This window comes from Tupaia chinensis, unplaced genomic scaffold (genome assembly GCF_000334495.1).
Source record: "Tupaia chinensis unplaced genomic scaffold, TupChi_1.0 Scaffold000047_1, whole genome shotgun sequence".
NCBI lineage: Eukaryota > Metazoa > Chordata > Mammalia > Scandentia > Tupaiidae > Tupaia > Tupaia belangeri.
In genome coordinates this window covers 75,376-88,268 of record NW_006159505.1, presented here as the reverse complement: position 1 = coordinate 88,268, position 12,893 = coordinate 75,376, and the positions used below count along the sequence as shown (strand labels likewise).

Genomic DNA, 12,893 nt, shown 5'->3' with positions numbered 1-12,893 from the left:
ATACAGTATATTCTGGATGGGAAATCACATTTTGTATGCTGTGACAATACTCAGTGAATGAATGTAGTTAGAAAGTAAAATAAAATAAAAATAAATGGAAAAAAATTCACAGTTAATCACTGTATATCCTTACAGTGTACATACCAATTTTTCTCAGGATGAATACAGTGGATATCAGTTCTGTCCAAGACATTACCATACACATGATCATAAACAGATACCCTCTCATTTTTGCATGTGAATTGATGGATTGAAAAAAGCTTCTGACTCTCTCCAGTGTGGGTGGCATCCTCCAGTCTACTGAGACCTTGAACAGAACAAGATGCCAGTCCTCTTTCTGCCTGTTGCCAGGAATTTGGACTTCTGCTTATAGAGAGGGACTTAGACCATTGGTGCTCCTAAATCTTAGGCCTTCAGATTTGAACTAGAACTATCATTGGCTTTCTGGGTCTCCAACTTGCAGATGGCAGGTTGTAGAATTTCTCAATTTCTCATTGTCCTAAGGGTTCTCTTTCTCCAGAGAATCCTGATTAATACAGTGTCAAAGGAGAAAGGATCTTGAATAGTAACAAATATTTGGGATTCTGAGAACACAGAATATTGTCTATGCTCTCTTCCCGTGATAAACTGAAGATGATAATAATTACAACACTTTGCAAGATCATTAACATTTATCATTAAGAGAATCTCACAAAATGGCCTAGTGCTACAAGGATTATATGAATGATTCCATTTATTTAAAAAATCTTATTACTTATAAGATTCCAAGGTTTTAGCCAAGGAAGATAAAAATGAAGGAGACTGAACAAGTTACACTATTTCATAGAGTGAAAGAGCTAGGATTTTAATTTTATCAGTGTAAATTAAAAATTTGGTTAAATTTTGCTATGGTACATATTGATCCTTCTCAATAATGGTAAAAAATTGGTAGCATGAAGTAAAACACACACACACACACACACACACACACACACACACCACTAGTGTTACATATGCATGTGAATTACCAAAATGTCAAATATTTATGTTATTTTTCTCCCCTCAAAGCCATATACTATTATTATTTCTTAACTCTCCAAGGCATATATATGCATAGGTTTAAGAGTTTCAAACACTTGAGACTTAATAAGTTTGTTTTTCTCTTCCTGATTTTTGTTAACAAATTATTTAAAACTCATTTCCTTGTAAATATTCAGAGGCAATGGAAAGCAATTGTTTCCTTACCTGAAAAATTATTAAAGCTATTGGTAAAATTAATTAGTGTCTGTACCATAATAGGTATTGCTGGGATTATAGTTTTGAGATGTGGATATTAAGATTAGATTTGCTTATTTTCATAGCTACTGCTGAAATTTAACTTAAGTTAACCAACTTCCAATGCATCATTTTGTTATTAGCCTGGCTGGATTGTCTTGATCACTATAAGCATATTAAAGCTGTTATTCTTTTAAAGTTTTTTAAAATTTATTTTTGGTGAGAGTACAAGAATATAAGTGTGTTGAGAGAGAGAGAGGTGAGCACCCTCCACAGGGTCTGATTATGTCTTGATTCTCTCCTTTCAGTCTTCCAGCACATGAGCCCTGAGCACTCACATGCATGACTGGCATGTTTCAGGCTCCCTGGACCAGGGATTCAATGCTCCGTGTAGCATCAAGCTTCTCTTGAGCAGCACATTACCATTGTACCACAGAGGTGACCCAAAAGTCTCTTATTCTGAATAGAGCAATATAATCCATACCAGGGCAGAAATAACTGAATGCTTAGAGTTTACTAACCACAGTTGTTGGGGAAATTGCTTACTTTCAAACACTGAACTTTCAGGCATATGGTCCCTAATAGCTCTATGTTATTTATTTTCATGTAAGTTAAATATATTATTCTAGTTTATGGTAGAATTCTACATTAATGACTCAATTTCAAATTCAACTTGGTGGCTATTCAGACTCATCATAAATAGTAAATGTGAGATATTTTTTACATCAGGAATTTCAGACAGATTTCAAATGACATTTTCTGATTTTTTTTTCCTTTTCAGAATTCCACTGTTTATGAATCTTTTCAGAATGTAGAGTCAGTAGATTGGAAAGAATCTCTATTTTTTATTTCTAAGCTTCCATAAAAATAATAAAATACCAGGAATTTTCTTATTATAAATTCTTAATGCAGTTTCACATCATTTTGTGTTTGCATTCTTCTTAGAAATACTACTGATGAAGCCAATCTCTTGTTACAAAGTAAACACATATAAATCTTCTAACAGTAATTCATATTCATTGCCTCTTGGATGTCCTTGTACTTACATTGAGTGTGGAGGGAGAGAAAGAGGAGACAGGGCTCCAAGGTCCCATGCAGCTCCCAGAGTGGAGGGTATTTATGAGAGTCCATCCTCAGGAGGCTCATTTACCCGAAAGAAAAACCTATTCCTAAGGGATCTTTTTCTAATCAATTGTATTTCTTTTGCATTTCAGACACACACTTCATTCCTAAATATACTCACACGCCTATATGGTTTCTTTTCTTTTTATTTTTTTCAGATATTGAGGTAAAATTGACATACAAATGGTATGTTTTAAGGTGTGTAAACTTGATTTTATTTTATTTTATTTTTTTACTATAGAGTGTGTATACTAACGAGAGAGAGAGAGAGAGTGCAACATCACCCTTTGGAGGTAAGGTCATTTTAAGGTATGTAAGCATGATTTTATTTTATTTTATTTTTTACTATAGAGTGTGTATACTAACGAGAGAGAGAGAGAGAGTGCAACATCACCCTTTGGAGGTAAGGTCACACCACAATTTCTTTCTCTTGTATCCTCCTATCAGGATTTTGGGTACACAGGCATCTGCCCAGCCTGATTTTCAAACCTCTGGGTTTAGGACTTGAACTGCAAAGTAGGCGATGTGGGATCCATCGCCTTAATCACCACACCACCTGCTGGTCTTAAATGTAACGTTTTAATACACTTAAACATATAAAATGTTTACCATAATCAAGCAATTAACATATCCATCACCTCACATAGTTATCTTTCATGTATATGTATCTGTATTTGTGTGTATAAAGTGAAGACCTTTAAGATTTATTATCTTAGCTAGTTTCACGATATTATTAATTATAGTCACCATAGTGTACATCAAATCTCCATAATTTATCCTACCCATGTGGTTTTATATCATGCAGTTCTTGAGATTGTTTTATTTTTGAGTTGCTATGATATTAAAATTATGTGTCGGGAAAATATATATGAAAAATGAAAGTAGTTTTCACATCTGCTTCAGGAAGGAGACCACTAAAGTCATCCAGGTATTCCACAGAAAGAAAAACTTATTTTCTTCTTCATAGAGGTCAAAAGAAGTAAGTTTCTAATGTAGATAGTAAATGAAAAATATTACAGTTCTATAATTGACTATTATCTACATATGAGGATCTTATTATAAATACACATTCTTAGGCCTTATCCAAGAACTAGTAAAATAAAATACTCTAGGAGTAGGACCCTAGGATGTGTATTTTATAGACTTTGTCAGAGAAATTTTAGGTTTACAGGAAAATTAAGAAAGAAGTACAGAACCCCCAAATACCTCTCTGCTATGGTTTGAATGTATCCTCAAAAATTTCATGTGTTGAGGCCAGCAGGTGGCATAGTGGCTAAGGTGTTGGTTTCCCACATTGTCAACTGTGGTTCAAGTCCTGGACCCAGTGACTTAAAAATCACACCAGGTGCATGTATGTGCATGCTCAAAATACCAAGAGGAGAATGGAGAAGGAATTGTGGTATAGTTATCTCCCTGGGAGATGATTTTTCACTTTCCCTCTCTTTATGTGTGTCTCTCTGTCTCTTTTCAGCAAGTGCATATGCCCTATGGCAAAACGAAACAACTCTAAAAAAGAATTATGTGTTAAAATTTAATTGTGACAGGAATAAGAGGCTGAAAACTTAATTTGACTATGGTATTGAAAGGTGAGGCCTTTGAGAAATTGGAATTAGCTTAAACCATCAGGGTGGGACCCTGTGATGGAATCCTGATGGAATTCCAGTCTATCTCTAGTCTGAAACTGATTTGTTTTATAAGAAGGGGGCTAAGACAAATATGGATACTGATACACAGACACTTGCTCTGCCTTGCCATGTGATGCCTGTGCCACCTCAGGACTCGGCAGAGACTCACCAACAAGAAGAACCTCTTCACATGTGATCCTTTTACTTTATACCTTTATAACCAGAAGTTAAATTCTTTATAAATTACCTAGTTTCAGCTATTCAGTCACTAAGCAACAGAAAATGGGCAAAAACACCCTTATTCCCCTCATACACACAGCTTCTCCCACCACCACCATTCCCCATAGAGTGGTAGATTTGTTACAGTGGATGAACCAACATTTTTACATAATTATCACCCAAAGTCCAAAGCTTCCATTCACATTCACTATTGGTATTGTATGTTCCATGGGTTTGATAAATGTTTAATGACATTCATCTCTCATTATAGACTCATACAGAGTGGTTCCACTGCTCCAAAATAATCCTTTGTGATCTGCTTGTTTACCTCTCTCTTCTCTCAAATTCCTGGAAATCATTGAATTTTTTAATGTCTTCAAAGTTTCGCCTTTTCCAGAATGTCATGTAGATAAAATCCTACACTGTGTAGCCTTTTCAAATTGTTTTGTCTTCACTTGGTAATAAGAATTTAAGTTTCCTCAGTATTTTTTCTTGTGGCTTGATTGCTCACTTTAGTGCTGAATAATATTCTACTGTATAGCTGTGCTAAGTGTATATATTTTTGTTTTGGAGAGGTTTTTGCTATAGGGCACGTGTACTTGCCAGAAAGACAGATAGAGACAGAGAGACAGAAAATGAGAAATCACCCCGGGGGTGGGGGAGGATTCCACGTTGCAGTCCCTTCTCCTCCATTCTCCTCTCAGGATCTTGGCATGCACTTATACATGCCCAGCGTGAGTTTAAGCCACTGGGTCCAGAACTACTCAAACCACAGTAGACTACATGGGAGTCCAGCGACATAGTCATTATGCCAACTACTGGTACCAGTGCATGTATTTTTAATAATATCCTCAAAAAATCATGTGTTTGACTTTAAGCCATAGTTATTATATATTTAGTTTATAAACAACCTTTAGAAAACACAGATGAGATTCCACCATTAAAACTTGAATGTCGGGAGCAGCAGATGGCATAATGGTTATATCACTGGACTCCCATGTAGTTGACTACAGTTCAAGTCCCAGACCTGGTGACTTGAAACTCATGCTGGGCAAGTGTGCATGCATGCCCAAAGTCCCAAGAGAAGAATAGAGGAGGAGGTATTGTGGCATGGCCATCCTCCCAGGGAGATGATTTCTCACTTTCCCTTTCACTGTCTCTCGTTCTCTCCTGCAAGTGCATGTTCCCTATGGCAAAATCTTCTTAAACAAAACTGAGGGCTGGCCTCATAGTGCAGTGGTTAAGCACTATACACAGACAGCTGGATCCTATATGGCTGACCTCTGGCTCTAAAATAGCCTTCCAGCTATGTTGTTTGAAAAGTCAGATCTATGAGCATTTGCTTGATAAAATAAATAGAAAAATTAGGGTTTGTTATAACAGAAATTTCTTTTTTTTTAAATTTTTAAATTTTTTTCTTTTCTTTTTTTTAAATTTTATTTTCATCCATACAGTCAATCACATTATTATTTATTTTACTAAATGGATATTTAAACAGGTGAACATTTCTCCCTAGTACTGTTGAAAAAACTACAAAATATTTTCAACAGATAATACCACACCTCTTTGTGCCATTAAGAAATTTCTTATGTTATAGATGCCAAACATTTAATTGAAGGCATTATCACTAGGATTTTTTTGGATGAACTATTCATAGTTTATTACCTACAGTTTAATTCAACAATGATCAGCAGAGTCCTCTCTCTGAGAGGTATTTTTACTAGGTATTGCAGAGACTTAAATGAAAATCAAGGCATTTTTTATTTATGGAATTTATACCCTTATGGAAGTTATAATAATTAATATACACTCATGCAGGTATGTATAAAGGCAAAACAGATACAGACAAAGCACTAGGTAAGGCAAATTATGGAAAGAAAAAATTAAAATATCATTGGAGTAATCCTGAAAAATTTAGTGAGGAAGATATTTCAAGAACAGTCTTGAATTATAGGCAGAATTTTAAGGTAAGGAGTAGGTGAAGGTGAAGTGGAGTCAGCAGTGAAGCCATTAACCCCACTGCATCTGTATGAAGGAGTAGGATGTGTACCAGTTATGTTAGACTGCAGAGTATGTGAGAAGAAAAATGAGTAGATTAAACTTCAAAGGAAAGTTTACCTCCTGTGTGAAAGACTGTATGTATCAAAGAGAGGAACCATTGCTTTTTTTACTGGGTGTGTGAGAAATAAACATGCAAAAGAAATTTATTTCTTTGTTTCCAAATTTTATTAAAAAAATTTCAAATTTATTAGAAATTTATTTATTTGTTTTTAAATTTTATTACACATGGATATTTGAAACATTAACTCAAAATGATTGGTACTATTTTGAGCAGAAATAGCATAGAAATGGTAGTTAGTTATCTATTGGAAAGAAATTTATCTCTTTGTTTCCAAATTTTATTTAAAAAATTTCAAATTTATTAGAGAAAATTTATTTGTTTTTAAATTTTATTACACATGGATATTTGAAACATTAACTCAAAATGATTGGTACTATTTTGAGCAGAAATAGCATAGAAATGGTAGTTAGTTATTTATTGGAAAAGGGTGGCTGAGAGGCAATGAGAATCTGAATTAGTATTCTGGTAATAGAAAAGATAAAATTGCTATAGAAAGGATAACCACATTGTAGAGATATTTGAATGGCATAACAGCAAGAGACACTTTAAGATTGCATGAGTTTTTATAGCTTTAATTTGTGATAAAACTTTTTGACTTTGAAATAAATAATTGTTAAATATGAGTTCCTTTGGGACAAACAAGTTTGAGTATAGCTTTCTGAATCTGCTTTGTTTTCACACTGTAGATGATGGGGTTCATCACAAGGGGGATGAGCAAGTACAGATTAGCTATGAGGGTGGGCACGTAGGGAGGAGCATGTTTCCCAAACCTATGAACGAAAGACAGGCTGATCAAAGGGATGTAGAATATGGCCACTGCAGTAATATGAGAGATGCAAGTGCTGAAGGCCTTCTTCCTCTCTTCTGGGGATGCAATGCTGAGAACTGAGCGAATGATGAGGATGTAGGAGAGCAGAATGAAGATGGAGTCGATTCCAGCAGTGGAGATGATTGCAGTTAGTCCAAATGCACTATTGATCTTTGTGTCTGAACATGAGAGCTTCATCACATCAGGGTGGAAACAATAGGAATGGTGAAGCACATGGCTTCGGCAGAATGACAGACGCTTAAGAAGCAGGACAAGTGGTGTCAGAATGACAGTTCCTCTGGTAATGACTGCCAAACCAATCTGGGCTATCCTTGCATGAGTTAGAATGGTAGCATACCTCAAGGGGTTAGAAATGGCCACAAAGCGATCAAAGGCCATAGCAAGGAGCACTGAAGATTCCATGAACGTAAATAGGTGAATAAAGAACATCTGTGATAAACAAGCATTGAAGCTGATCTCCCGGACATTGAGCCAGAATATTCCCAGCACTGTCCCCAGAGTAGAGATGCATAGACCCAAGTCAGTGGTGGACAGCATGGAGAGGAAATAGTACATGGGCTCATGGAGGCTTGGCTCAGTGAGGACCACGAACAGGATCAAGGTGTTCCCAGAAAGGGCAGTTATATAGAGGCAGCAGAAGGGGATGGAGATCCAGGTATGGGCCCATTCAAGTCCAGGGACTCCCGTGAGGAGGAAAATGGGAGAAGTATAGTTATGGAAGATTGGCATTTTGTTCTGTGGTAGCTGAATTCTCTTGTAATATCTTGACTTTCTAAATTTAGAATTGTAAATTATTTTAGTTGAAGTTTAGTGTACATTCAGTAAAGTGCACAGAACTTTAGAATGCAGGTCAATGAAGTTTGACATCTATCTGTACCCATGCAGCTGCTTCCAAGATCAACTGATAGAACATTATCGACAATCCAGAAGGCTTTCTAATGCCCCACTCTCATCAACACCCTCTCCAATAGTAACCATGTTTCTGACTTTATTCTGACTTCTATTACCATAGTTATTTCTTTTTTAATCTTAATCTCGATATCGGTAAAAGCATGTATTGTATATATTGTTTGTGTCTGATTTGTTACTCAATATTGTGTCTGTGAGATTCATCACTGAAGCAAGGTATTTAATTATATTTAATTTAACCTCAGTGTATTTAGCCAAGCTTTATTTGTTCTTGTCTCTTTTTTTTTTAATCTCTTAGCATCTTGTACTTTAATAAACTATTTTGGTTGATTTTTTTAATCCTTCAACTGAATTATAGTCTTATATTTATTAATATAGGCTCATGATATTAATGGATATTCTTAGCTAATCTTTGCTTAGTTGAGTTGCTTGCTTATAATACATAACCAATATGTACTCACCAATTCACTTACACTTATTTGCTCTTCCTGAAATATTCTTTTTGTTCACAATTAAGACTACATACTTTTAGAATTATTAAACTCAAATGCTAAGTTTTACTTAGCCATTTAGTAAGCAGGAAAAGATTTATTTTCAGAGACTACATTTACCTATTTATCCACCCCAGTTTATCCTAGCCTCATTATACATCTTCACTAAGAGGATATGATTCAGTTCCTCTGAATTAAAAGATTGATGATATTCTTAGTTTGCAACACTACCATAGTGCTTTTTAAAATTACTGTGCAACTTACTTCTGTTGCGGTAAATATCAATAAAACAAAAAGTAGGATTTTTGTTGTTGTTACATATACACCCTGGATATATATGTTACATATATGCCTTACTATGGCCTTAGATCTCTTAGAGAATTACTCAGATATAAAATATGTGTCAATAAAACCATGTCCTATACATGGTTCTAAATATTTCACATAGATTATTGCATTTGAATCTTGTGACCAACATAGGATGTAGGAGTTTTTGTTACAGATACATTAAGTATAGTTTAGAAGTTTGTATGAATTGTTGAAGTTCATAAAAAGAGAAAGAGATAATACTGAGCATCAACCAGAGCATGAAAGACTTTAGAGCCTCAAAAAATTATGAATGTATTTAGATTCAGTTGTCTCTAGAGCCAGAACCTATATATTCAATTTTCCCATTTTGACTAATTGTTCTATGGTAGCTCCATAGATCAACAGGGGGGTGATTTCTTGTTTTCTGTCTCTCTGTCTCTGTCTTTCTGGCAAGAGCACGAGGCCTTAGAAAAAACCTCTCAAAAAAAAAGCATATCTAAAAATATACTATTATTTATTTATTTATTTATTTTTTTGGAGAGGTTTTTCGTTATAGGGCGTGTGCGCTTGCCAGACAGACAGAGAGACATAGAGACAGAAAGCGAGAAATCACCCCCCTCCCTGAGGGGATGGTCACGCCGCAATCCCTTCTCCTCCATTCTCCTCTCGGGATCTTGGGCACACATGCACATGCGCCCGGCATGAGTTTTAAGCCACCGGGTCCGTGACGTGACCTGCTGTCGACTACATGGGAGTCCAGCGACATAGTCATTACGCTAACTGCTGGTTCCCAAAATATACTATTATTGAGAGTATTGTTTTATTTTAGTATAATTTTCCCAGGTTTATTAGGTGTAATTGACAAAAATTGTATATATTTAATATGAGAAAAAAGGGAGCAAACAAATACGAATATCAATGCTAAAATTGATAGCTACTGTAAATCTAGAATTTTTTGTGTGATTAACTTCGCTGAAGGGATATGGAGATGGACTGAGTCAAAATATTGGATGGCACTCAGTATATCTCCACCTACACTAAAGAATTTTGTCGAGACCAGCAGTTAGTATAATGGCTATGTCACTGGACTCCCATGTAGTCGACCACAGTTTGAGTCCAGGACCCAGTGGCTTAAACTCATGCCAGGCATGTGTGCATGCATGCCCAAGATCCCGAGAGGAGAATGGAGGAGAAGGGATTGTGGCATGGCCATCCCCCCTGGGGGTTGATTTCTCACTTTCTGTCTCTCTCTTTCTGGTGAGCGCATGCGTCCTATAGCAAAAAAAACTCTCAAAACAAACAAACAAAACTAAAAGCAGATTAGCAGAGTCCTAAAAATTTAAACATATACTTACCATAAGATCCAGAAATTCTGCTCATAGGAATCTAACAAAGAGAAATGAAAGTGTCTGCACACATAAGACTTGTACATGAATGTTTGTGACAGCATTATTCATAATACCCAAATTAAAAACAGCTAAAATATCTATCACTTAGTTAATTGGTGGACAAAATGTGAAATACTTATACAGTAGAATGCTTTTCCATGGAAAAAGAAAACTTTACTGATATGTGCTACTAAATGGATGCACTTCACATACATTATGCTGAGTGAAAGAAGCCAGATGTAAAACATAGCATGTTGTCTGATCCATTTATACAAAATAACTGGAAAAGAGAACTATTTAAAGACAAGAAAGAAATTAATAATCAGTGCTTATTTCTGTCTGAGACTGAGAGTGAGACTGATAGCAAAATAATACTAGGGAATTATTTTGGATAACAGGGAAATGTTTCCAAATTTGAAACTAGTGGCAATTAACACTAAATTTACTAGTAACCTTTGAATTGTCTACTTTTATGACATTTAAGGTAAAACAATAAAACTGATAAAAATAAAGCTGATTTAAATTTCGTTCAAGACATACAGAGTGTAAAGCAATAAGTTAACTTCAACAGAATTTTTAGTAAAATCTAAAATCCAATCCTGTTCCTTTCACTAGGAAAAGTAAGAGATATCAAAAGTCTCAAAAAAAACTTTCATACCATCTCTAAAATATAATGTGTAATATGGCAATGTTGTGTGAATGAAAACTGAGCACTGAAAGAAGTAAACAAAAATATCCAGAAGAAAAAATACATCATCTAGAAGGACTGATGGAAACATTTACCAACATAGAAAGGTTAGCTCTGATTACTAAAAGAATCACACGACATAAAATCATATCTAAATTGTATTAGATGCTGACATAATTGAAAGAATTTAGTATCTATTTAGGAACAAATACAACCCTAGCTCAGAATTAAAAGCATAAGAAGAGGCTCAGGGTAACAATTATATAAAGATAGACCTTTAAATAAGTAATAATAAGGCAAGTTATTAAATAAAAGGATCAGGAAAACTAATCATTTGGAGAAAAAGAAATATATCACCACAATATAGATCGAATGAATTCCTCATGCTTCAACATGTATAATTTAAAGAAAAACCCTACAATTTAGAACAAGATGAAAATAAATATTGATATAATCCTGGAGTGGGAAAAAATATTCCAATGATAAAACCACAGATATAAACCATAGAGGTAAAACTTGATACATTTTGTTAAAATACAAAGAACTATTTTATGATTAAAAAATGATTCTACAGATTCAAAAAGATAATTATAAACTGGGGGAATATTTGAAGCACATCTAACATTTGGTAAGATAATGGGCTTCCTGAAGGTCAGTGCAAAAAACGACAGTAGAAAATAATGGAGAAAAGGTGTTAACATGGAATTTTCCAAAGAAGTACTACTAGATAGTGTAGGAAGATTATTCGGTCTAACCATCAGCAAAAAGAATCCTAATTAAAATGATTGTTTTTAATTAACTAAATTGACAAAAATTAGTAAGGATTGTTGGGCTGTAGGTTTAAACTAACATATTTATATGCTATGAAGTACTTAAGTATTTTTTTTATTATTTGAGTATTTAAGACATCAATTTCTTTGAATCAACAATTTAATTTTCAGGAATCACTATTAGTGTTAACAGCCACTGTTGCTAATGTGCATATCATGTGCATGTTTCAATTCATCATTCTTTTATTGTGTGTTAATTATTTCTCTCAGTAAGTATTGCCTACTTTGTGCACTTAACATGAAAAATAACCACTTATTTTCAAAAAAATAAGTTGTATTTGTAGAGAGATTAACACAGTGTATTTATAAGACAGAGGGCTTCATTCCTTAAATTAGTCTAATTCCTTATTTGTACTAAAAGAACATAAAGCAGATTGCTGTATCCCATGGTTACAGAGAAATAAATAACATCTGCGTTTTCAATTTATTAGTGCCTTTGATATTTTCCAACATAGTGTTTCTTCATCTAGTCCAAGGATACTCTCAAGCATCCCAAAAAAATAAGATTTCTGTCCTAACACATATCATCAGCTTGCCTTTAGTTTTGTTCTACAGACCACTGTGCTCTCTAGACTGGAAAAATGGGGAGGGTTAGCATGACCTTATTCTCCGCTTCCATGTTGATCAAACTCTAGTGAATATAATTTTTATTGGTAAGATATGTGTGTGTGTAGTTAAGACATGAGTTGGAATCAGTGTCTGAAGGCTTTTAGAAGACAAGGAGCATGCTCTTCTCTAGGCTCTAAGAAGTCTGAGGAATCAAGATAAAGGATAAAAGAGGGAATATGAAGTAGGGTTTTCAAAATGTATTAGTATTAGACATCTCTTCTGTAAGGAAAGGTCAGGAATTAAATCCTGCTGTGGAAGAAAATCAGTTATCATCATATTATGGTTTTATCAAAACAATAACTACACGATCTTCCTAGAATGACAAAATGTTTATTCCTATGATTGACAATGGATTTCATTAATTAAATCTTTTTAATAAATTTATGTATATATATGGAAGGATTTGAGATGTTCCTTCATAATTTTTTGGGGAAGTTTTTGCCATATGGCACCTGCGCTCACCAGAGAGAGACAGATACAGACAGAGAAAGGGAAAGA

General features: G+C 34.6%; 1 protein-coding gene across 1 annotated transcript; it reads right to left on the bottom strand.

Annotated features, from left to right (window-relative positions):
• Positions 1-3,985: 3,985 nt before the first annotated feature.
• On the bottom strand, positions 3,986-7,900 carry LOC102469481 (olfactory receptor 51F2). The gene is made up of 2 exons (XM_006141106.1): positions 6,983-7,900; positions 3,986-4,057 (listed from the first exon to the last, which is right to left on the bottom strand). Exons 1-2 carry the CDS (start codon positions 7,898-7,900, stop codon positions 3,986-3,988), a joined length of 990 nt encoding a protein of 329 aa, XP_006141168.1.
• Positions 7,901-12,893: the final 4,993 nt, after the last annotated feature.